This window comes from Microcaecilia unicolor, unplaced genomic scaffold (assembly GCF_901765095.1).
Source record: "Microcaecilia unicolor unplaced genomic scaffold, aMicUni1.1, whole genome shotgun sequence".
Taxonomy (NCBI): domain Eukaryota; kingdom Metazoa; phylum Chordata; class Amphibia; order Gymnophiona; family Siphonopidae; genus Microcaecilia; species Microcaecilia unicolor.
The window spans coordinates 50,643-76,944 of NW_021963136.1; the positions used below are offsets into that span (position 1 = coordinate 50,643).

The 26,302-nt window shown below is 43.9% G+C and overlaps 1 protein-coding gene across 1 annotated transcript in view; it reads right to left on the reverse strand.

Annotated features, from left to right (window-relative positions):
* The window catches only part of LOC115458992 (complement C2-like), a gene marked incomplete at its 3' end in the record, with an annotated part of 103,532 nt that overhangs the window by 40,213 nt on the left and 37,017 nt on the right, over positions 1–26,302 (reverse strand). Inside the window, exons 8-11 of the mRNA XM_030188853.1 lie at positions 25,102–25,260; positions 5,645–5,725; positions 4,100–4,237; positions 831–946 (exon numbers count right to left, since the gene is read on the reverse strand). Of these exons, the coding sequence (XP_030044713.1) occupies positions 831–946; positions 4,100–4,237; positions 5,645–5,725; positions 25,102–25,260 (494 nt within the window). The remainder of the gene's footprint in view (positions 1–830; positions 947–4,099; positions 4,238–5,644; positions 5,726–25,101; positions 25,261–26,302) is intronic.

The following is a 26,302-nucleotide window of genomic DNA, read 5'->3' on the forward strand; positions in this document are numbered from 1 at the left end:
GGAGCACTGGGGGTGGGAACTACTGCTGGGCTCCTGATTGGTGCGCAGCAACAGGTCCTTTAGCCAGTTAGAGGACTGAATATCACTGCTAACTGGCTAAGTTGATGCTACACCTTTATTCTGCCCTTAACCTGCCAGTTAAGGCATGGTTAGCAGTGATATTCAGTGGTACTAACCAGTTAAGAGCTGCTGAATATCGGCGGCTGGCTAGCTCAGTGAGGTTAACCGGGCCGGAGTCTCTCTTGTCTGTTTAAACTTTTTTGAATATCTGTCCCTCAGTGTCTGAATCTATAGCAGTTGGGATCAGTATGCAAGAGACAGTCCCCCCCAATATTCAGCGCTATTTAACCAGCCAGGAACGTCTCCTGGCTGGTTAAATAGTCTTAAGCAGGCTAATTGCAAATATTCAGTGTGGGATAGCTAGCTATCTCGGCTGCATATTAGTGTTTAGTGGCTAGGCTGGTCACCGGCTATGTCTTGCGACATAGCTGGTTAGCATCAATATTCAGCGGCTGACTGGCTAAGTTTAGTGTCCAGATAGACCCACAAACATTGCACATCTATCTTTGGCTGCTATAACAGCTGGTCAGCTGATGAATATTGGCTTAACCAGGTATGTTCATAGCAGTCATAAAAACCCTCCAGAATTTCAATGCCGGTCGCTGGATATGACTTGGCACTGAATTTCTTGGTTCACTGCCGACTGCAGGAGTTAGCCGGGCTACCTTCTGCAGTCTGAATATCGGCCCCAGTACATGCCACAAGTTGCCAACCCTTGCCATATGCCCTCAGTATGGGTACTTCTGTCTGTACGTGACAACACTATTCACCTTGATTTTGATGTAAACTTGCCATGGCCACTGCTTCTCTTTGGCCATCTCTCCCCTGGATATTCGCGCATAAGTTCTAGAGACCATCCCTCTCCCCCCGCAGCCAGAGGCACCTTCTGAAACACAACCAAATATATAAATTAGAGGAGAAAATTTCAAACTATCTAATGTGGAAGAAAGACAGACTCGACACTAAATTTCAATGAGGAAGTGTGCACATACATTCAGTTTGGAAGGACATTTGCACCTGACTTTGTGGAAGTACATTTTCTTGAAAGTACAGCCTACGTGTGTTGTTGTCTGATCCCACGCCTCAGAACACCTCTTAATGCAAGTAAAAGGGCAAGCGCTGTGGAACATCCTGTGTACCTTTAGTAATATGGAGGGTGAGTAATTTTCAGACAGCTGGTTTACGCATGCACATAGATTGAAAGTTGTACATCCCAGGTACCCCTACCACTCTTCTAAGATTTTGCACCCGAGTCTAAATAGTTATCATGTAACTCAGAATAAATAAGCTGCAGCAGGTATCAGTCACCAAATTCAATTAAATAGTCTGCTAGGGCTGTGCTGAAAACAGCTGTTCCCGCCCCCTCTCTGAGAGACACAGTTTGAATGGCTCTCTTTAATCCATTCAGATGTCTATCACTGAGAGAATGAACCAATCAGTATAGGTGGCAGGGGAGCAACTCAGAGAGGACTCTAGCTCTGTCACCAGTACTATCAAGGAGATTTGATTAACAGGAGTGTGCTTGGCCCATTATTTTATTTTTATTTCATTTGTACCCCACGCTTTCCCACTCATGGCAGGCTCAATGCAGCTTACTTATTATATACAGGTACTTATTTGTACCTGGGGTAATGGAGGGTTAAGTGACTTGCCCAGAGTCACAAAGAGCTGCCTGTGCCTGGCAGTGGGAATCGAACCCAGTTCCCCAGGATCAAAGTCCACCACTCTAACCACTAGGCCACTCCTCCACTCCTGAAGCCAGTAGGCAGAGCTTATCAATTACATTGGTTTTTGTGTGTACCAAGATGGTGGGGGTGGCTGCATTGGGGAGAATGAAACCTCCTTGGGTCGACAGGCTTCAGCTTGGCAACCTCAGTCTCAAACCTCCTTGACTGCCATATTGCTGCTGACATCTAGTGGATAGTGGAGAGAACTACAGGGTTTTATTGCTACAGTGTCAGATTCATTTGAATGCATACATTTTTTGTTGCTAGAGCAGATCCAAACCTTTGGTCTAAGTGCTTTCCAAACTGTAGGTCACAAAAAACACATTTGAGATTGTGAGCATTGCAGCAAGCCGATTCTAGTTTGCTATAATTTGGTCTGCTCAGAATCCCTGGGATGTAGGGGATTACAGAGATGCCAAGGGTGAACCATCCCAAAGAGTGAGATTGAAGGCCAAACAGTGAGATTTTCCAGACGGTATATCCAAAGTATAAATCTAGAATGATGTAATTTTAGTACTGCTTTGCAAATGAATCAAAACAGCATTAAACTATAGTGGCTTTTTTGGGGGCGAAGCCTCTGAAAGAATACAGACAAAGTGGGAAGCAATTTGGGTAAAGTTTTTGAGCTAAAAATGATCTTCCACCCAGTAGTTAAAAGTATATTGGTTTCAGAGCACATTTACTTGCAGAAAAGGGAAAAGGGAAAAGGGACAGGACAAGGGGAAGCAGTAGGCAGGAAGGTGTGCTCAGATTTCTTTCTACTGATTGGGCCACTCTGTTTACTTCTCTTAAGCTTCTCTCATGAAAGCAGTGGTCAAGATCAGTGGTTCTGAAGCTCTGATGAGTGAGAAATAGGGCTCAAAGCATGAGAGAGTGAGATTTCAAATGAGTATGACATACTCCTAATGAGTGAGCCTTGGCATTTCTGGGATTATGGTACAGTCACAGCTGACACTAGGTTTGGAGCAGTGTTCATTCTAATTCTTTTTGGGTCTGGAACTAGTGACTGCATCACATCCTGTTTTTTTTATGTTTTCTTTTTTCTTTTTAAGTCAAATCTTTATTCTGAACTTGAATTCCTTTATTTACAGGCCCATTCCAGCTCAGGTTCAACAGAGATGTTCAAATAATCATTCAATTTCTGTTCTAATTCAGGAAAAAATTAAAACATTCCATCCAAGTGTGTATTTCCATCCCTTAGCCCCCCCCCCCCCCCCCCCCCCCCCCAGGGAGGGAAAACACAGATAAGGAAGAGAACTTAGACTCCATTAGGCGCAGCCAGTAAATTACCTTTATCATCACAGAGCCAAAAAAAATACAAACAATAGTTCTCTCCCTGAAGCAGGTTGTCAGTCAGCAAATGCGCATCCTGAAAGACAAGGTCTGCTCTGCTAACACCTCCCAGACATCACATATATATATATATTGTTGCAAATTCCATTTCTCATAAATCATGTGATTTCCCATAAACTAGCACCATTAGGTTGCCTTATACCATATATGGATTGTTCCTGTATTCTATCAGTCTCTCCTGATGGGAGTTCTCGTGCAAAGTCGGTAGCCATTGGCTAGCCGGTTATCTGTTCTACGTGCACAGTCAGAACAATACCCTTGTGTCCTCTCTCTGTCTCTCTCCACAAATGCAACAATCTGGACATGTTAGGCTCATACTGTGTCCTCAGCCTGTCAGCAACTGCCAAGGTTACCTTATATGAAAGGCATGATCTCAGCTCCCAGCTCCTGAGAAAAGCAATGTATGTTGCAAAGATAACTTGTTAGGCCATCTTGTGAGAACCAAACTGACAGGCCCCAGTAGTAGGCCTGGCCCTTAGCAAGAGGCGTAATATAGGAAGGAATATACACAAGTTTTGGATCAGTTCAGGTCTGGTTTGACTCCCCATCATACAGTAACATGGTATAGGAACACACACATCTTTTAATATGTCCACAGTTTCCTGGAAGGAAGTGATGTAGGTGAACATTTCAGGTGGAGAGTATTTGAAGTATTTGGTGAGTTTTTAGAAATACATTTTAAGCATCATATTATGGTGGCTTGGAGCAATAGGAGAGCATCAAGAGAAGATATGGTTGAGTAGAAGAACAGCAGTGGGCATTTGGGTGGGGACCAGTAGAACAGCAGCACAAGAGATATTTGTTTTACTGGAATTATAATATGAATACTGGGCCCTTGTTATCCACCTCAAGCTGTTTTTTCCAGCAAAGCAGAATGAACATTAAATTAAGAACACTGGATGGGAGGGAGGGAGCAATGAAGAGCAAGAGCATAATGGCTGGGCCTATTAAAGACTTACCCTGATTATACATTTCCATGGTAACCATCTTCAAGTCATCAAAGTTGCGAAGGTAGAAAGCCCTTTGCTCCTCTTTTTTTGAGGCTATTTCCTCAAGCTCCCCCTTGTGGGCATCTCCAACACCAAGGGTAAAGATATCTATCATCAAAACAGAGTACAAAGTTACTATGTACAGATTTCATAGCGGCAGTTCTATTGGATAGAGGTTTAGTTTGCTTACAAGAGAACAGAGCTGCAATTTATGTAATCTCTTCACTCACAATCAATAAGAATCCATGCAAGACTAGTGGGCCCAGTGGCAGTGTTACATATTGCTATACTGAAGACCTTTCCCACCTTTCTACTTTTCTACTTATGGCCTTTTCTCAGTCTTTTATCTGCTTTTATGTCTCTCTCTCCAATCCTTGATTTCTTCCCCTTTTATCATACCCCCAAACCAGGTCCCATCTTCCTCTCTTAACCTTTCCAGACCATCCTTTCCCTCTTTCAGCCCCTTCTATGTATCTCATTGCTAGATCTCATCCAGTTCATTATCTTACTCCTGTAGGTTCTTCCCATTTCCTCCACTCATTCACACATTCCAGTTTTTGTCCCAGCTCTGGGGTTGTGGTGGGCTGATGCAGCTTCTCCGAATCCAGGAGGCAGAAGGGAAAGAGGGTGCAGCACACACAGCAGTAATAGACTGGCTGTTCTGGGCAGCAGAGAAACCACCTGTTCCCTGGTCACCTCTCCCTTCCTTTGCCCATGGTGTCCACTTCCATTCTAAACTAGAAGAATGTATGAAAAGGATTCGGAACAGCTGAGGAGAGCAGGAGAACGTTCACACTGCATCCCTGTGCTGGTAGCTGGCTTGCTGCAGCCCAGTGAGGGAAACGGAAGTATTGATTCCAGGTCAGCTGGTAATTCTTTTCATTGGTTGCCAGAATGGGCTCTGTTGGCCCATATTCATTCTAGCCTCTTCTGCTCTAGCTAGAACAAAATGGGGGCACAGAGATGTGCCCACACAAGGTACTAGTGCATGCTGCCCCCCTTCAAGCTCTGCCTAGAATCATAGAAAGTTAGGGTTGGACGGAACTTCAGGAGGTCATCCAGCCACATGACAGGTTTAGGATGCCAAAATACTCTTTCTGAAACAGTTTCCAAAACACTGTGCAAATAGTCAATCCCCCCCCCCCCCCCCCCCAGATGTCACTTTTATTAATGCTACCAACCGGAAGCAATAGTTAGCACCAGGAAACAAAAAGTTACAGCGGTGACAATTTCCTCCCCTGTTGTATGACAGAAAGACATTCATAGAGTAGTTAGTTAATTTATTTTTTTGTTGGAAGTCTTTTGCCATACTGTTCTTGTGACTTATAAACATCTACTGACCCCTGATGCAGCCTTATTAGGTGAAACATGGCCACACATCAGTCATGTTTTTGTTAATAAACTAGTCTGGAACTTCTATTTTGGATTACTTTGTTTCCTGGTGTTGTCTGTTGCTTCCAATATTGGTAGGTTAGCTTTTGCCTCCTTGTTTGTTTTGGTGTCAATACTACAAACCTAAATTCTTCTCTGCATCTGGCACAATATCTGCAATGTTTCTTGCCATTTTATGTGGGCTGGCTCCAGTTGTATGTTTCCCTAGAATTGAAAAAAATATTGAATCTTTATTAATTTGTATTCATTTTCTGTTTCATAAGAAAAAACAAGATGTGCCAAGTTTTTCTATATATGATGGTCCACTGTTGAAGCACTTGTAAGTCTTTGGCTAACTTTTATAGTTGGGTTGAATAATGTTGGGTGAGTCTTATATCAAACATATTTATTTAGGGGCCCTTTTACTAAGGCGGGGTAGGCCAAACGCGGGCCTGACACACGGTAAAAGGACACTATCATGGGACACACTGAGGCAACCCGTGGTAGTTTGATTATCATCACGTGCTACTCCCACAGTAAAAAATATATAGTTTTTATTTTTTGCCTTTTTGCTGTGGGAGGCATGTCTGGGGGCAGACAGTAGGCGCGCCTGGGCTAATAGGGTAGCGCAGGCAAATTACTGCACACTACCCAATTAGCACAGGAGTAGGGTGAGAGCCCTTATCACCTCCTAAATAGATGGTGGTAAGGGCTCCTGGTGCTAATGGCCACAAGCTACATCACTATAGTGGGTGTAAGTCACACAGCTACAATATGCAATAACCATCAGCAGGGCATATGTTCCCCTGAAGAAGCCTGAAGGTGAATGGGTCCCCATTGGGATCACTCCTTCTGAAGAAGCAAAGTGATGTTTTTATGCAAGATAAATATACAAGAAAATTAAGAAAAAGTATAAGACGCGCAATTACTAAAATACATGGATGGATTGTATCAACATTATTTTTGCATGAGAGAGCATTGAATTTGAAAATTGTTAAGAATGTTCAAAAGGAAAATCGTTTATCGTTTATTCATTTACTAGACCATCACTTATTACAAAAGTAAGTCAGAATGGTTTACAATGTAATATAACATTAAAATATAACGTTAAAATATTATAAAACATACTCTGAAATCCATTTATGATAGGAAAGCACTGCAAACCAGACAGTCAATTAAAAACAATTCATATGAATTACTTAAGCTATAATCATAAAAACATTTAATAAAATCTGGAGAAATATAAAAAAGAAAAGAAAAGTATATTCTCTTTTTTTCCCCAACCTTTCTTTCTCCTTTTCTCCTATTCTCTCCCTCCCCCTTCTTCTTTCCTCTCTTCTCCTATCCCTTTCCGTTATTTTATATTTAGTTTTGTATTAAACAATATCTTCAAATACATCTTGAAAAAATGCGTTTTTAAAATTTTGCGGAAATGAGTGTAGGAGTCTTCAAGCCTAAGTTCTATAGGAAGGCAGTTCCAAAGGGTAGGGGTTAAGAAGAAAAATGCAGATGTTCGCGTTGATTCCCATCTAGTTTTGGATGGAGATGGAATTACCAATCTATTGTCTGTCAACGACCGAAGTGTCCGCGCTGGTGTTTTTGGAGGTTTTTGGCCTATGATAGATCCTGTGAGCTGTGTGAAGAAGTATGCTATGTCCATTGGTGTGAATAGTAAACACTTTTTTCAGAATATCACAGCCAGCTGAGGTCTTCTTTTCCTCCATTTTTTTGCTCCTCCTTCATATTGCTCTCTGGCGAAGAAACATTTATCTTTATTTCCTTTCACTTCTTTTTGGTGTGGTATGTGTACATTGAAGTGATTACTATCCAAATTGGTTTTCCACAAGCTAATGGAAAAATTAGTGCGTGGCCATTTTACTGCTGCACTAAAAGTGGCCGCAGCGCATGGGAAACCCATGTGCTGACAGCAGTGCCGGCCACTTTTTAGCATGGCTTAGTAAAAGGATCCCTTAATTTAGTTATTATGTATGACACATGTCCCTTTGTCTGAGGATATGTCAAGTCAAATACAGTATAATGTGATAAAATAGTCTGCAGTACAGGAAAGACCAAAGAGCAATGAGACAAATACCAAACAGCAAAACAAGACAACAAAGAACAGAAAATACAATAGAAAGAGAACTAATCCCATTCCTTATGCTGTTTCTTATTATTTTCAGTCAGTTCCTTCTTCCAATTTCTGAAGGATTTTCTTTTAGCTTTAATAGCTTCCTTCACCTCACTTTTTAACCATGCTGGCTGTCGTTTGGTCTTCCTTCCTCCTTTTTTAATACACGGAATATATTTGGCCTGGGCTTCCAGGATGGTATTTTTTAACAGCATCCACGCCTGATGTAAATTTTTGACCTTCTCAGCTGCTCCTCTAAGTTTTTTTTTTCACTGTTCATCTCATTTTATCATAGTCTCTTTTTAGATCAAAAATCAGATGAAAAGTCCTTTCCTTTTTCAGAACAACAAAGTAGATGGAGTAGCTGCCTGTTCCTCTCCGGAGGAACAGAGACTAATGTTTCTAATTGTAGTGATGTGACTAGCGATTCTTCAAAAGCTCTCATATTTAGAAGAGAATGGCATGAGGATTACAGAAATGCATTGAATAGAGTGCAGGCAAATTCTAAAATGCAACTGTCTTGAATAATCTCAAAAGCCCACTGATCCGTAGTTATCTGGGCCCACCTCCAGTTAAACAACTTTAATCGACCTCACATAGGAAGCCCTAAAGTCTGGGCCTGTAAACCTTCACTACAGATATTTGGAAGTTCTGAAAGTACTTGGGGTGGCATCTTACTCCTTCTACAACCTCCTTGAAAGGACTGACCTCTGAATAGAAAACAACTATGTTGCATACTAGCTTATATCTTCTAGAATCTCTGAAGTGACCTCTACTTGAAAAAGATGATCAGGATCATGGATTTGATATACTGCCTTAATGTGAGGGTTATGTAGTTTGCCCAGAGTCATAAGGAGCTACAGTGAGAATTGAACTCAGTTCCCCAGATTTTCAGCCCACTGTACTAACCATTAGGCTACTCCATGATCAATGCTGTTCTTGTATTTTCTCACATGGAGCTTCTATCAGTTAGAATAGGAATATCCCAGGTGATCACAACCTCCACTCTCTTTAATTTTTTTAGAGTCGGAATCTCAGTGATATGTTTCTAATGCACCATGGCTTTCTCTTTGAACCATCCCACCCTTCAGAAAACAGGAAGTTGCGTCAGAAGGGGAGGAAAGGTTCAGAGAGAAAGCCCTGGTGAGTGTCACTGCCACTGGCACTGCCCGAGCAAAGACTGGAAGTGATTTTAAGGCACGAGGGATGGAGGAATTACAGATCTTGTTGGGGCCAGGTTGGTAAGGGAAGGGAGAAAGAGAGAGAGAGAGAGAGAGAGATGCAGCGGTAGAGAGAAGGGAGGGACCTAGAGGGTGTGTACACAACACATGCACCTTGATTGGATACGCCACTGGGATAGAGCTTGGTCATAGACTGCTCTAGTCAGAACCCTGCATCTGGTGTCTCCCACTCTGTAAATATTGTCTTTTTATTTTTTTGTATCAATCAATTTAAGAAAAGGAATAAGCAAAAACTCAATATCATCCCACAAGAAATAACCAACCATACAATTAACAAAGTCTCTCTCTCTCCCCCCCCCCGCCCGAAAGAACCTGAACTCCAGTCCATTGAGGTGCTTGCTGTTGGTTCTTCAGCAAGCACCCCTCAAACTTACCCTCCCTCCCCCCAAGCAAGTAACTCGGCCAAATGAGTCCATTCATCATGTGATAGTTTGAAATTTCCATGGCGTTTATCAGTCAGTTGCTCCAAATCACTTTTGCTCATAAAGTCCAATCCAATAGTGTCAGACCTTCAAAATGTTTCCCTTTAAAAGTAATCACACATTTAGTTCTTGCCAGGCAGATACATTTAATCCTCACTTGTCATTTGAGTCCTTTTTTATTGTGAAGTCCCAGTAAGCAAGCTGCAGGATCAAATGAGAATCGAACACCAAGTTTTAATGTTTGATATATAAAAGTCAATACGAGAAAGCTATATGTATACCTCATTGGTGTATCTATTTTAAGAAACTGTATAGTGACATAAGTTGGCTGTTTGTACACCTTTCAGATATGTTCTAACTGTATTGACGTGGCAAAATATTAAAAAACAACAAAAAAAGAGAGAATCGAACGCCTAAGCAACGTCCCAAATAAGATACCACTAAAGTCCAAATGCTTGGATCTTCCAACAAGACCACCAAATATGTAAAAATGTCCCCCTATTCTCCAAACATCACCAACAAACATCAGTAGTGCCCTGGGGATACATAGCTACTAATCTTACTGGGATATGGTACCAATGAGTTACTACTTTATATGCATTTTCTTTAATCAAGGTACAGAAAAAATGATTTCTTTACCTCACAAAATATATGTTTCCATTCCCCTGGAGTAAATTCCCTCCCAAGATCTACCTCCCATTGTTGCATAAAATTATACCATATAAACTTCTTTCCTCGAAAGAATTTATATAAAATGGAAACTGATCCCTTCCATTTTTCCAGGTGCTCACTGTTCTCTGGATCATCCCACAATCAACATTGAGTAGTAAGAAAATGTTTAACCTGAGAGGGGGGAGGAGATCTTTACCAGGAAGAGTATATTGTCCTTTTAAATTCTCAAAGAACCACATTTTCCCCACTTCCAGCAATTGCCAAAATCTGACTAGCCCCTTGTTGTCCCATCAGGACAACACTCCACACTCCCGCCCCATCCAAAAGTGTGGCTCTTGACAAATAGGAGCCAATGTGAAGACCCAAGAACACACTCCATACTTGCCCCAAAGAAGCAAAAGGTAGTTCATAAAAGGATTAAGCTCAAAACATAACCAGGAGAAAGCACAAATTAAAGGAGTATTGCCCTCAGATATTTAGACACCCACATGGCGGTCATCGTAAACAACCGCTAAAGGGTGGAAATGGAATCTACACTTCTTCGGGCGAAGTCCAAGTAGAGAAAAGTGCAATTATGTGCTACAAAAATGTGCCAGCCCTCACCCAAGTCCCTGATGAAACAATTGGAGTGAAATCTAAATTTTGGAACCACCTTTTTAGCAATATGTAAGCCACCTTAAACCTTTGGTGGGAAAATGTGGAATACAAATGCAATAAATAAATAAATAAACAAACAAATTCACAGTGCTGGGTGATTTCAGAGCAGGGGAATCTGGCGTGGTCTCTGTCATGACTCTGTGTATGTAGCATCTTATAGTGTTGTAGTGCCCATGACATTGATCATTGTTATTGACCCTGGCCTGATAAGATAAGTACTATTTATTTGTTTATACATGATAAGTTGCTGGATGATGATTTATTTTAAAGCTGACTTTTTAGATACACATGTTTGAGTATATGATAAATATGATAAAAGTGGTTTATGAAAATTTGAAAAACTTAAAAAAAACTTTTAAAATATTTGAGTGCACATTTTGGTTTTGTAGCATATGATTGCACTTTTCTCTACTTGGAGTAAGTTGCCCGATGAAAGAAGTGGACATTCCACCCTTTAACGGTTGTTTATGATGACTGCCACATAGGTTTTCTAAATATCTGAGGGCATTACTCCTTTAATTTGTGCTTTCTCCTGGTTATGTTTTGAGCTTAAGTTAGTCTACCAGTGAGTTGTTTGGATTATTTGTATTGAGTGTCTGGTTTATCATAAAAGGATTAGCAATAACATTCCTAATATATTGAGGGACATCCAATAGCTATAACAAGTGTTTCAATGCAAAACAAGGAAAATGCTTTAGCTCAAAATCTACACCCGCTTTGTCTTGGGCAGTGGCGTAGGAAGGGGGGGGGCAGGGGGGGCGGTCCGCCCTGGGTGCAAGCCGCTGGGGGGTGTCGGCTCCGCGCTGGTGCACTGCCCTCTCTGCCCCGGAACAGGTTACTTCCTGTTCCGGGACAGAGAGAGCAGTGAACCAGCGCGGAACAGACACACCCCAGCAACGTGCAGTCGGGGCAGATCGGCCCTCCCGCCCGTCCCTCGCCGCAGGTATGCGCTCCAGGGGGGGGGGAGGTATGTGCTCCAGGGGGGGAGGGTATGCGCTCCAGCGGGAGGAGGGTGTGCCGTGCTGCACCCGGGGGGGGGGTGCGCAGCGGCGACCCGCCCCGGGTGTCAGCTCCCCTCGCTACGGCTCTGGTCTTGGGCACTCTCTCAATCCAGCAACTGACTTCATCGAGCTGCCCAGTAGTACCAGCCCAAATTAGGAGCTAAAATATTAAGGACCTCTTTTACAAAGCCGCGCTACCGATTCTCAGTGCGGCAAATGAGAGGAAGCCCATTCAGGGGCCCTTTTACAAAGGCGCGGGAGGGCTAATGCGTGGGTTGCGTGCTGCGTGCACCAAATTGGCACTACCGCTGGGCTAGCGCGGGCACCTGGTGGTAACTCCGAGTTTGGCGTGCGCTGAATCCTGCGGCAGAAAATAATTTTCTATTTTCTACTGTGGGGAGCATTCCCAGTGGTAATCGGCAGTTGGCACACACTGTACTGTTACCGTGCGGGCAGCATGTGAGCCCTTACCAGTAAGTCAATGGAAGGCATCAAGGGCTCAGGCCGTAAATCTATTTCAGTAGATAACACTCTCATCCTCCCTGTCAGGGCCGTGCCAACCCGGTAAGCGGGGTAAGCACGGCAGGGGGGCGCCTGCCTTCAAGGGCGCCGCCGGCCGAGTCTGTGTTGTAAAATTAAAAAAAAAAATCTTGGTGCCTATGTGCATGCGCTGCCTTCCCATTGCGCAGCGCTCAGCTGTTTGGCACCGCCCCCAGCTCTTCCACGCATGCGCCTGGAACCTCGTAGGCAGGCAGTCCGAGTCCGACCGTCCGTGTAGTCCGCCGTGCGCCGTCTGTCGAGTTATTGAGAGCGAGTCAGCGAGTCGACGTCGACCGAACTTCGAAGGAGGACGAGGACTGGGTGTGTTGCCGACGCGCGACGCCGTTGGAGTGAGGAGAGGAGAGCCGCTGCCGCATATATATATTATTTTTTGCTGACATCTATGGTAAGAACAGACATCGCCTATTCGCCTTGTTGTTTATTGATTACTGTAATGGCCTGGGCGGCTGGGGCCTACTTATGGGGAAAGAAAGTGCATTTGATTTGAAGGCCCTGCAGGTTGGGGGAACTGGGAGTGAACCAGCCAGCTGGGAAGAAAGGAAAGGCAAGGCAAGGAAATTTTTTTTTGGGGGGGGGGGGGGGGGGGAAGAGAACAAGCTAGAATCAGGGAGGAAGGAGGAGGGGAAACTACAAGGGCACGAGGAAAGGAAGATAAGTTGATGGAACACAAAGGCAAAGAGGCAGGAAAAACAAGGCAAGGCAATTTCTGTCTGTTGGGTGGGGGGAGAACAAGCTAGAAGGAGGGGAGACTACAAGGGCACGAAGAAAGGAAGATAAGCTGATGGAACAGAAAGGCAAAGAGGCAGACAGGAAAAAAGCAAAGTGAGCCATTACCTCCCCCCCCCCCCCAAAAAAAATAGATGGCAAAATAAGTACAAAATTTTATGAGCATCTTCATCGTAATACTAGCATGCCTTGTGAAAGGGTCCTTAGTGTTTATTTTATGAAAGGTACAACAGTGCCTATGTTGCTTTTTTTTATCTATTTATTTTTTATTTGTAGCATTTGTACCCCACATTTTCCCATCAATTTGCAGGCTCAATGTGGCTTACATTTGCCGTAATGGCGATTGCCATTTCCGGGTAACAGAGTTACAAATGGTATAGCGTTAAGGTACATACATACATGATGACATTCATGGAACAGATCATGGTATATTTGTATACCATGTGCATACATACATGGTAAAGAAGAATACATTATGGTATTGCATAAAGGTTCCTGAGTAATAAAATGGATTGTGACATACATTAGGTCATCTGCTATAGAGAGATTCTATTCGACATGAGGTTTAAAGTGGTAGTGCTTAAATATAGGTAGTAAGGAGGGTAATCAATCATGTGATAGGCTTTTGGTTTTGTATGGATCTTGTGTAGTGTTATTATTTAGTGTTTAAGATGGATGATTATGGTATGCCTTCTTGAAAAGATCTGTTTTCAGTAGCCTTCGGAAGATGGTTAGGTCTTGCATTGTTTTTATGGCCTTCAGTAGTGCGTTCCATAGCTGTGTGCAGATGTATGAGAAACTGGCTTTTAGAAAATTGAAAAAAAAACGGGGGGAGGGGCGGGGGGCGCCAACTGATAGTCTGCAGGGGGGCACCACAGACCCTTGGCACGGCCCTGCTCCCTGTCCCGTCTGCACGCAACCTTGGAGTCATCTTTGACTCTGCTCTCTCCTTCTCTGCTCATATTCAGCAGATTGCCAAAACCTGTCGTTTCTTTCTCTATAATATTAACAAAATTTGCCCTTTCCTCTCCGAGGACGCTACCAAAACCCTTACCCACACCCTTATCACCTCTCGCCTAGACTACTGCAATTTGCTTCTCGCTGGTCTCCCGCTCAGCCATCTATCTCCTCTTCAATCTGTCCAAAACTCTGCTGCGCGTCTTATATTCCGCCAGAGTCGCTATACTCACGTTAGCCCTCTCCTCAAGTTGCTTCACTGGCTCCCTATCCACTTCCGCATACAGTTCAAACTTCTCCTTTTGACCTACAAGTGCATCCACTCCACAGCTCCTCAGTACCTTTCCGCTCTCATCTCTCCCTACACTCCTCCCCGTGAACTCCGTTCGCTGGGTAAATGTCTCCTGTCGTCCCCCTTCTCCCCCACTGCTAACTCCCGGCTCCGTTCCTTCTATCTCGCTGCTCCCTATGCCTGGAATAGACTCCCTGAGCCAGTACGTCAGGCTCAGTCTCTGGCTGTCTTCAAGTCTAGGCTTAAAGCCCACCTCTTTTCTACTGCTTTCGACTCCTAACCATGACTCTCTTACTCAACACCCTCACTTATCACCCCTACCACTGCAATTTCCCCACCCCTAGCTGTCTGTTCGTCTGTCCAATTTAGATTGTAAGCTCTGTTGAGCAGCGACTGTCTTTTCATGTTAATTTGTACAGCACTGCGTAAGTCTAGTAGCGCTATAGAAATGTTTAATAGTAGTAGTAGTAGTAGTAAATAGGCGCACGCTAGTTTTAATTTTGCCACTTGTCTATTTCCCGACCCATAAAAAAACCCTTTTTTCCAGACAAAGTAAAGAAACGTCCCAGAGTGCATCCAAAGCACATGCCCAAACTACCGCAGGCCACTTTTTACCGTGCCTTTGTAAAAGGACCCCTCAATTCCTATGGGCTTCCTTTCATTTGCCATGTGGGAATCACTAGTGTGGCTTTGTAAAAGAAGCCCTAAGTCTTTTATGGCCTGGCGTACCACAAATGTTCCTGAGGGCTTCCTAACTCCTATCAATAGAGGATTATCTACCATAGCACTAGTTAAAGAGAGATAAACAATCTTTAACATGAACATAAGGAAGTTGCATCTTCTAATGCCTTCCCTTAAATTCTTGGGCATTTAAAAGCATCACATTAGACCCAGATCTCCTCCATATAGCTCCCTTAACCGAAGCCCTTTCTCATACAGTAGACATGGTACAAATGCAGCACAATTTCAGGAGAAAATCCATCAAGAGAATTGGAGTTGTACTGAATAGTACTCTGAATGGAAGTTTCCATATACCAGGCAGCTAAGGCAGGAAGCACACAGGGCTGCTGAGACACTGGGCCAGGCCCGGCCGCTGCCGCCCCCCCCCCCCCAAGGTCGTCGTCGTCGCCGCTGCCCCCTCCGTCCACCATCGGGCTGGGCCCCCCTGAATTCAAATCATAGCGCCTCACCTCAACCTCACTCCATGTGAAAGAAGCGCAGCAGCGGCAGTCTGCAGATCGCCTCCCTTCGGGCCTTCCCTCCCTGTGTACCGCTCTCGTCTGACGTAGCTTGCACGAGGGCGGGACACAGGGAGGGAAGGCCCGAAGGGAGATGATCTGCAGACTGCCGCTGCTGCACTTCTTTCACATGGCGCGAGGTCGAGGTGAGGCGCTATGATTTGAATTCAGGGGGGCCCGGCCCGGTGGTGGACAGAGGGGGGTGGGTGGAGGGGACTGCGGTGCCGGGCCCCCCTTGGAGGTCTGGGCCCGGGGAATTTTGTCCCCCCTGCCCCCCCTCTCGGCGGCCCTGGAAGCACGTCTCAACTCAGAACTGCCACTGCAGTATTCAAAATGGTGGCATTTTCTGCCAAAATGGGACCTCTCTGCTTTGCTGCCAAGTGAAAACTTAATGTGTTATGGCCCAAATCTCCAGCAGTCCTTTCAACTGAATTAATTGGAAAAGCACTGACAAGACTTTCCTTACAGGAATGACAATACCCAGACACTGCCATGACTGAATGGCACTCCCCACATACAGTACAGTGCTTTTGCTTATCCATCACACTAACAGGCAGAAATCCTGAGCAGACAGACATGCTCAAGGTGACTGGAACTGAAATGAAACTTAAGTCTCTCTTCACCCCCGCTAAGGCAATGTTTTCTGTACCAGCTACCCAGTAAAAACCACAGACTGCTGAATCAAAGAAGGTCTTTGTTTTTTTGTTTTTGTTTTTTTTGAACTTTAAGTTGTCTGTTGCAGCCTCCTTAGTACGAGTTCTCAAGGACACTTCCCTACGCGAGTTAAAATGACCAAGGCACAGAACAATCCCAAAACCCCCAAATACTATTTTATTGGGGTGAGGAAGGGGGGAGAGGGGACAGGGAGCTGGGACACCCCAGCAGTAATAACGCCCTCAGCCACAACCCTAGAGCAGGGTAAATTAAATAATGCTTCTTTTTTTTGTTTAAATAAGTTCTTCACAGAAACAGAATCAAATTCTACCACACCAAGCCCAGGCTGCACATAACAGCTTGTCCTACCACCTGCTGGAGTGAGAAATACTGACTGGCCACTGGCTATGCAAGATACTTAAGTGTTGATTCTACAGATTGTTAATTCAGTCTCTTCCTTCTGGTGGAAGAGCATAAACCCAAGCATCTGGGAGCCGATGCTCAAAACTAACATCAGTGATAAAAAGGGGTTAGTGCTGCGTTAGATGGCTGGTTGAGAAAAGAGGTGAAGAGGTGTCTGGCAGCACTCCTTCCCTACCCCCAACCTAACCACTCTGCCCTGGATGGGTCTTCCCCAATGGCCTGGTGGTCTAACGAACCAACCCCACCCCCAAACATTAAAAAATGCCCTGATGATCTGGTGGCCCCTGGTTCCCTCCCCCCTCCCCACAGTCACAAAAAAACACAGTGGGGGGATCCAAGATGGCGACGGTGTGAATAGCGTCGATGGATGCGTTCCAGATTTTGCAGCAGCTCTATCTGTAGTGAGCGTCCCATCTATCAGTGTGATGGGAAAAAGGAGAGGCAAAGTCAGGGAAGTTCCCTCTACCCCTGGCGGGACACCTCAGCTCCAACAGACAATGCTGGAGCAGTTTGGAATTGCACCCGGTCCTGAGATGGTGTCCACTCCCACTGCCGGAGCTAGCGTATCGATGCTAGCCAACAGCGTAGACAGGGTTTCACTAAGCCCTGTCGCACGTACGGTGCCCCCTCAACCTGGAAGAGTTAGTCTCCAAACAAGTCCTGCCGCCTCAATCCAAAGTGGAGAGCAGTGAGTTCAGGGAGGGAACTTGTTGGCAACGGGAACGAACGCCGAAAGCTTAAAGGAACCAGAGATGATATCTACTCACATAGTTTTACTCAAAACTGTGAGTATCCTAAAACGAGCTATAAAGACCCCTCTCCCGGATATTTAAGAGGGTAAAGTAATGAAACCTGCCTTAGTGACCTTAGAGTCACTTTGGGACTTAACTTCTACCACCCACTCTGCCTTACAATCTTTAATTTTTAAGAATACGGAGACAATTAAAGTTTTGTCAGAGACTGCACTGCAGCAGTTACAAATTAATGAACTCCAAGCCTCTGAGATAAAACGTCTGACTGAAAAATCAGAAAAAATTGTAGAACAAACCCTAATTAAAGAGAATTTTACTTCAAGACGCCTGGAATATCTAGAAAATCAAAGAGACATAATTTACGTTTTACAAATTTTCCTAGATCTCCATTGGTTTCCCCAATACAAATGGTTAAGCAATATCTAGTTGAAATTCTAGGAATGTCAGAAAATTCATTGCCACCAATTACCCGAGCTTTTTACCTGCAAATTGATGGTAAGAAACCAGATAATTTATAAACTCAGGGTGCAATGAATTTAACAGCATTTCTGGAATCATCATTAGAGGTTATAACACAAAGAACTACATTGTTAGTAACCTTTGCATTGGAAATGGATAGAGATGCAGTATTAAAAATTTCCTTGAGACATTTAGATTCCTTATTTTTGGGTTCAAAAATAAGAGTTTTTCCAGATCTATCCAGGGAAACACAAAAGAGATATAAAGTATTTCTGTCGTTGCGACCCAGGGTGGTTGCAATTGGAGCTGATTTCCTTTTGAAATTTCCTTGTATCTGTAGAGTAATATTTCAAGCTAAACAATGTCAGTTTTTTGACCCAAAACAGTTGGAAGATTTCCTAATACGTAGAGAGGAGGTTAATGTAACAGTTTAGTCACATATGTAACACTGTTTGGCAGATTAGAGTGAACCGCTTGGGAATGATGCTATATTTGATTGAATGATTATGTATAAATGCTTAATGATTAAGCAAAGTAATTTCTTTTTCTTGGATCATTTAAGTAAAACTAGTAAAAAAGGCCCGTTCTTAACGCAATGAAACGGGCGCTAGCAATGTAATGAGTTCCTGCCATTAATGTTTCCACGGTTGTATTCTGAATATAATTGTTGTTTACACGTGTAAGATTTTTTTTATATACAACTAGTAAAAAAGGCCCATTTCTGGCTGAAATGAAACGGGCGCTAGCAAGGTTTTGCGCGGAGTGTGTATGTTTGAGAGAGTGTCTGTGAGAGTGAGAATGTGCAAGTGTGTGTGTGTGACAGAGAGTGGGTGTGAGTGTGTCTGTGAGAGAGCGTGTGTGTATGTGAGAATGAGTGTGTGCAACAGGGGCGTAGCTACGGGTGGGCCTGGATGGGCCCAGGCCCACCCAGTTTAGCTTCAGGCCCGCCCAGAAGCAGATCCTTACCCTCTCCCGACTCTCACCCCTGCCGCAGCGCTTCATTTAATTCTGTGGGCGCTGCTGTCACAGTCTCCCACCCCTGCGCTTACAGTTTGCTACGGCGCTGACAGCAACTCTACATGCGGAACCGACGTCCTGCTCCGGGGCCTTCCCTCCGCCTCGCTGATGTAACTTCCGGTTTACGGAGGCGGGACGTGGAAGGCCCCGGAGCAGGACGTCAGTGCCGCATCTGTAGAGTTGCTGTTAGCGCCGTAGCAAACTGTAAGCGCCGCCGCGGGGGGTGGGAGACTGTGCATTTACAGCAGCGCTGACAGAATTAAATGAAGCGCAGCGGCAGGGGTGGGAGAGGGTGAGAAAGTCAGTAAGGGGAGGCTGGGAAGGGAACAGAAGGGTGCTGGACTTCCCAGGGGCAGAGGGTTGGAGGGAAGGGGAGAAGTTTGGGATTTGCAGAGGGAAGGGGAGAAGTTTGGGATTTGCAGAGGGTTGGAGGGAAGGGGAGAAGTTTGGGATTTGCAGAGGGGAGGTTGGAGGGAAGGGGAGAGGTTTGGGATTTGCAGAGGGGAGGCTGGAAGGAAGGGGAGAGGTTTGGGATTTGCAGAGGGGAGGTTGGAGGGAAGGGGAGAGGTTTGGGATTTGCAGAGGGGAGGCTGGAAGGAAGGGGAGAGGTTTGGGATTTGCAGAGGGGAGGTTGGAGGGAAGGGGAGAGGTTTGGGATTTGCAGAGGGGAGGTTGGAGGGAAGAGGAGAGGTGCATGGAAAAAGAGCCAGATGCATAAGGGGAAGGAAAGATCGAAAGAGAAGCTGGTTGGGGGATGGGATCAGAGAGGAGAGGGACACATTGGTGTGGAGAAGGGAGAAAGGGGACATAGGTAAGTATACAGAAGGGAGATGATGGGCATTAGGTGGGAGCATGGGGACAGGGACACAAATGTGAGATGCTTTGTGGGGATGGCACATGGGCACAGAGGGGTAATGCCTGACAAGGGGGGGGGGGGGGATATGGAATAGAGATAAAATGCTGGACACTGGAGAGGGGGGTATATGGACACAGAGGGGGGGAGAGAGATACCAGACAAGGGGGAGAATAGGAACATAAAAGGGATATGCTGGGCATGGGGTGCATAGGTGAACAGAGGAATGATGATGGATGAGGGGATATGAACACAGGAGAGATACTGGACAAGGAAATATAGGAAAACAGAGATGGGAGATGGATGATGGACATGAAGAAAGAAGAAATGTCAAATAGGAGACCCTGGCAAGTGAGTTAAGAGAAGAAAGAGGGAAGCAGAAACCAGAGACTGGGACCAATATGATTTGAGAAAAAATGACCAGACAACAAAAAGGTATAAAAATATTATTTTATTGTCAATGTTGTGAATATAATATGTTGGATTTGGAATGTACATCTTGCCAAAGTTGATGTTAAACATGGCTGGGGTCCAGGACAGAAATCTAGGAAAGGACCCCAAAGTCCATTACCAGGCTGCGCCTTCAGCTTCCAGCATGCAGGCTTTCTCTGGCCAAGGAACCAAGCACAATTGCCCTAGTTGCAATCCCTAACACCATCCCTGGCATGTGCCATCTTTATATTTTGCACAGGAGCAAATGCCTTTCTTTCTTGTTTCTCTAGTGTTGTACTACATGCAAGGTCTAGTTTCTTGGGGTTTCCATTTAATTTATATTTCTAGAGTTTGTGGTCACTTATTCTGTATTTTGCATTTGTGTCTTGTGTGTGTGACTGAGGTATTCTGTTAGCATGAAGTTTCCATGTAGCATTCTGTAGTAATTTGGCTTGTTCAGCTTTCCTGATAAATGTATTTGTATTTTTGGGCCCTACTATAATATTTAAGGCACTTCTTTTTCATAGGTAGGATCTTTGTTTTTGGAAGTTAGTGTTGGCATGGTAGATTTGCTCTAGGTTCTGAGTGACTTTTTGTTTTATAGATTTTTTTTAAGTTAATTTATAATATGTCTGTAATTGAGATTACACTAGAAAACAAAATGTCTTTGTATGATGAGTTTTATGGAGAATTGTCCTTGCTGTGCTCCTGTATCCATTGTTGGTGGAGGGCCAGGAGGTTCTCTTGATGCAGAATGTGTTTGGCTTCAATACCATATATTTGTTGGAGGACCATGGCTCAATGGGGCTGAATAGTGCAGTCTATTATACTTCCCTTAGCTCTCAATTGGCCTGCAGCCACTGAAGCCTGCCCTGCAATCCTCATTGAAGTTATGGGGAGAGGGGTAGGGACAGAGCATGGGTGCATCAGGTTGCTGTTTTTTCTCTTTCAAAAAAGTTGGCAACTCTAGTGCCCACCCATCCAACCTGTTGGCCCACCCAAAAATTGCCTTCTGGCTACGCCACTGGTGTGCGAGTGCGTATGTGAGACAGTGAGTGTCCTTCCCTGTCCCCCCTGCCAGGTGTCAGGACTGGGGGGACTGTGGACAGTCATGAAGGCAGCCCCACCAAAATAATGAAAGCAAGACCATTTGTATAATAATCACTGCATTCCAGAGAACAAAATGGAGTAAGTTCCCACATGCTATCTTTTGCTTTCTGTATTCAGTAGCTGACAGGCTTGCTAGACTTACCTAAGTGGCTGCAGCTGCAATACACTGAAAAGAAAGCAAGGAAACCTATGAGACATAGATACGGCCGTCCTCTTGGCCTCTGATGCTCCTCCCTTCTTCTATTTGACTTCCCTCTGATATGTCCGTCATTCGGTGTGACGCTCCTCCCTTTTCCTGTTTCAGTTCCCTTTGATAGGTCAGAGCGGTGCAGCTGTGACACTCCTCCCTTCCCCGTTCACATTAATTGATTTGATTTGCTTACTTTATTTATTTTTGTCTATTAGATTGTAAGCAGGGACTGTCTTTCTTCTATGTTTGTGCAGCGCTGCGTACGCCTTGTAGCGCTATAGAAATGCTAAATAGTAGTAGTAGTAGTGATAGGTCAGGGCGGGGCAGAGATATAATGTGCTTAAAAATGGTTACAGAGCTTCGAACATACGAACTGTTGAAGCCACAGAGTGTGCTTTAGAACATTGAGGGTGCTTTTTATGTGCAGATGGGGCGTGGCCTACGGCCCAGATGGGCGTGGCTGAGGCTGAGACTGAGGGTGAGTAGTCCGAATAGCCTAGCCTACCAGGAGGATAGGAGTTCAGGACAGATGGCGTGAGCTTCAGAACGTCTGAGGGGGGATTTTATTTATATAGATTTGTTGACATTAGTAGAGACCTGATCTAATGTAATTTTTTTATTTTTCCTTTCATACATTTGCATGATTTGTGTATTATCAATCATAAATGAATATTATGTTTGTTAAAAAAATTAATAAAGAAATATTTAAAAAAAAACACAGTGAGCTTGGCCCCCCCCACATGGCCAGGACTGGCCTGCCCTTTCTTCCTCCAAAGTCACAAGTCACTCCTAGCTATTGGGGAATCCTTAAATCAATTTCTGTGCTTGCGGAAATATTTTTAGGAGATTATACAGTTTATTTTAGTCTGAAATATCCATATTGCTCTTCTTTAATAAAGCGTAGACCATAGCAGCCTTAAGGGCTTTGGGTAATATTCTCTCCATCAGTAAGGCCATCTCTAGAGGCCTTAATCACCTATGGTGAATCTGAAGGAAAAGCTGTTGGTTTCAGAGTAAGTCATAATTTGTCTAATTCAAAGTCTGTATAAAGAACAATAGTTCAGCAAATAAAGGGCAAAAGGGCAAAGGCTGAGACACATCTTTAGAGTCATGAGTAATAACAGTGTCTCATTGTCTAAAGCAGTGTTTGCCAAGTCCAGTCCTGGAATACCCCTTGCCAGTCAGGTTTTCAGGATATCCACAATGAATATGTAATTTGCATACACTGCCTCTATTATATGCAAATCTCTTTCATGCATATTCATTGGGAAACACTGGTCTAAAGACTGCCTTAGGAGAATCTACAGACTGCCTAATGGAGAAACTTTTGTCGAAAAATATTGAGCAAACTGGTTACAGGGGATCTCTTAGGGAGAGGAGAAGATAGTGGATGGTGTGGATGGGCAGACTGGATGGTCCATTTGGCCTTTATCTGCCATCATGTTTCTATTTTTCAGGAGAATTGCAATCATTGTTCTGATGATATAGTTTTAGGGCAAAGAAAGCTTTCAGAAACCCAAAATAATTCTTTAGGTTTGTTTAAAGCAAACAGACATGAACATGCTGACATTTATAAGCACTTATGTGGTCTGCAGAGGTGCTGCCTGCATAGAAATTTGTGGAGTAAACCTATAATTTTGGACATTTTAATCACACGACTGCCAGTTATATGTTTAAAAGAGGATGTGATCTAGCATGGGGTGAGGGTGGTGAAAAAAAATTATATGGTCAGCGGTGAAGTTCAGTTGCTGATTGCAGATGCCTAAATAGTAGGTAAAATTTTAAACAGGTTACATGTGAATTCTCAGTGCTGAGCCTTAGATGGATACTGCCACCAAAGATACATATGTAACTTTAACAGATAACATCTCTGATAAGGTTAAAGGACAGCCCTGCCACTGAATGTCTGAAGTCTGGCTTATTGAATGTTGTTATTGTCAGAGGGGTCTTTTCACCAAGCCCTTTCAAATCTCTGCTTAAATTGACAAGAGGACCAGCTACAACCTCTTGTTGCACCCCCTACACTAGCAGCTGACCTGCTATAACCCAATTTGAGTAAGAGAGGTGAGGCTTCCCAGTAACTACATCTCTTTAGCAGCTGGTAGGATGGGTCTTCCTAGGCTCATTTCCTGCATGTTAGCTGGAATTTATGTTTAATTCTTAAAACTAAGAAATAAAATATAAAAAATATACAGAAAATATCAGTGGTGATTTTAAAAATTAATTTGCTTGGTGAGGATAGCATAAAATATGAAGCGATTTTTCCGTAAGTAGGATTCATTTTAATATGGGAGTGGGCGCTGCAGGTAGTACATGAGAACATAAGAACAGCCATACTGGGTCAGACCAATGATCCATCTAGCCCAGTATCCTGCTTCCAACAGTGGCCAAGCAAGGTCAAAAGTAATTTGCATGTCCTTGCTAATCAATATTGATAGATTAGTCTATAATCCTGTTCCGTGACAATTACATTTAACAGTAGTACCTTGCTCTGCTGATTTTCAATTTGAAATCATTTGTTGTCTGATTTTGATTTGAAATCACAACTGGCTTACTGAGTTTGAGCTTGATTTCAAATTCATTTTGTACTTAGTGATTTTGATTTGAAATCTTTGTCAAAACGATTTTACCCAACACTGACTGCAGAATTGTTTGAAACCACAGTTATCTAGAATTCTCAACTAGAAATAGTCCTCACTTTTGAAAACATTTGAGCTGCAGCCTGTAAGTACAGCCGTTCTACTTTAAATTCAGTTTGTATATTTTGTGGATGGCTGGATCCTGCCCTTGTTAGTTCTTTCTGTTTGAGCAGAAGCTTGCTTCCCATCAGAATTGTGCAGGAGTAGTCTGACCAGCACCCAGAAAAACCTGTTTGGCTTGAGTGCAGATGTGGTTTAAAACAACACAAAAGTAATAATGCTCTGAGGTGCTGGAGACATCATCAGGGCAGGATAAGCACAGTTTTATTTTACAGAAGTGTTGAGGGCAGAGTGGCACAGTGGAAAGTGCAGTAACTCCCTCCAGTGGTGAGAGATCAAAACTACAGGAAACCACTTAGGGGTCTTTTTACTAAGCAGCGGTAAAAAGTGGCCTGTGGTAGTTTGGACGTGTCAAATTGGCGTGCGCTGGGCCATCTTTTTACCGCTGCTGGGAAAAATGGGTTTTTAAAATGGGGGCCGTAAATGGCCGTGCGCTACAATTAAAAGTAGCGCATGACTATTTACTGCCTGAACACTTACCGCCACCTATTGACCTAGCAGTAAGAGCTCATGCGCTACTCATGCTGTAATCACGCCAATGTGGCTGCACTACTGTTTATCACCGGGCATGCCCCCCCCCCCCCATGGTAGAAAATAGAAAAATATTTTCTACCAAGGGAAACAGCACACACCAACTTCGAAACTACCGCAGGACGCCTGCGCTACCCCTGCGCTACGGTCGATTTAGTGCACACTACACATGCATTAGCCCTATTATTGCTTAGTAAAAGGGCCCCTTAGGGTGGAATTCATCAAGCAGCGGTGTGGCCTTAACAAGTATTCAAGAAATTAGTGCGTGCTAAATGCTAAAAGTCCATTCTATACCAATGGGCTTTCAGTATGTAGCACGCATTAATTCACTTAAAGCGCATTAAAAGCATGTTAATGTGTGCTATGGCCATAAAGCTGTTTAATGACTTTCCACCTAGGGTCTTCTGCTATCTGCCCTATCAAAGTCCTTTTCTCTAATACATTCAGATCAGATTCTGAACAATTTTAGCCATTCTGTGTCTCCAGAGTTGGCTCAGAGAAAGCTAGGGGGGAAAGGTGCACTTACCATCAGTCACAATCAGGATGATCTGCTTGGGGGGTATCTCATTTTTCTGCTTGTGGGGTTTCTCACTTTTGTGCTGGGGGGGTTTCTCACTTTTCTGCTTCTTGATATCCTTTAGAACCATTTCCAGAGCTCCTCCAATATTTCTTCCTGCAGTTGCATCTACAGGAAGAAGAGGAAAATAACTGCATAAAATAAATCCTGGGTATCAAAGTTCTTTGAATCACAGCAGCTTGCAGAGCAAGCCCAAAATGTGGAGGTACCATTGGTATCAATCAGGAAATGGATTACTTCACACATTGGAGCCGACTCTGTGGGTGCTTGAGCACTCCCAATATTGAGAAAATTCCTTGTATGTGTCCATGGAGGGGTCATTTCCATTGGGCTTAGCACCCCCAATAATTTTGAAAAGTTGGCTCCCATGATTCACATCAGAATGATGACTATAGAATTCAGCAGTCTGGTTGTGCGGTAACAGCAGAAAATACCCCACTCCTATTTGAGTAGGTGGCAACAACAGTGTTTTACTTTACAGTATATGTCTCTGGAGCTGCAACAGAGAATGACATGGGGACAAAGTTTATCCCCATCCCCGCAGGCCCTGTCTCCATCCCCACCCCGTCTCTGCAGATTCTGTCCCCTTCCCCGCTCCATCCCCATGGGCTCTGTCCTCATCTGCAGAAGCCTCGAACAATTATGATTGTATATTTAAATCTTTTTATTAAAGTATAAAAAGGAACAATATGCTGTGCAACTACTGTGTATAAATTACAAATAGAAAACAATAATAACAGTGAGCAGCTATAATAACCCTTCTCACCACCACGTTCTACCCTTCCAACCCCAACAACAGCTGATTTCTACTACCCCAAGGAATCCTAATCCACCCTATTAAAATGTCCAAGGGTACAAAATACAATCCATTCTGTATGCCCCATGAAGCACTGTTAAGATTTTTTAATCTGTGGATGAGTAAGAAGTCATCAACAATCTCAGGATTCAGTCTAGCTCTCCCATCTTCCACAGTCCTTCCTGCAATAGAAGATGTGCTGGTAGCAGGATGTACAGGATCCCCCATGCAAATTTTGCTAGTTGTGGCCAGAATGTTTGCTTGTTTTTCTAAAAAATCTAAATATCATTGTCTGCATCACTCAAACATAAATAACAGTCCACTTCATTAACAGGCTTCAAAGTAGAAAATGAC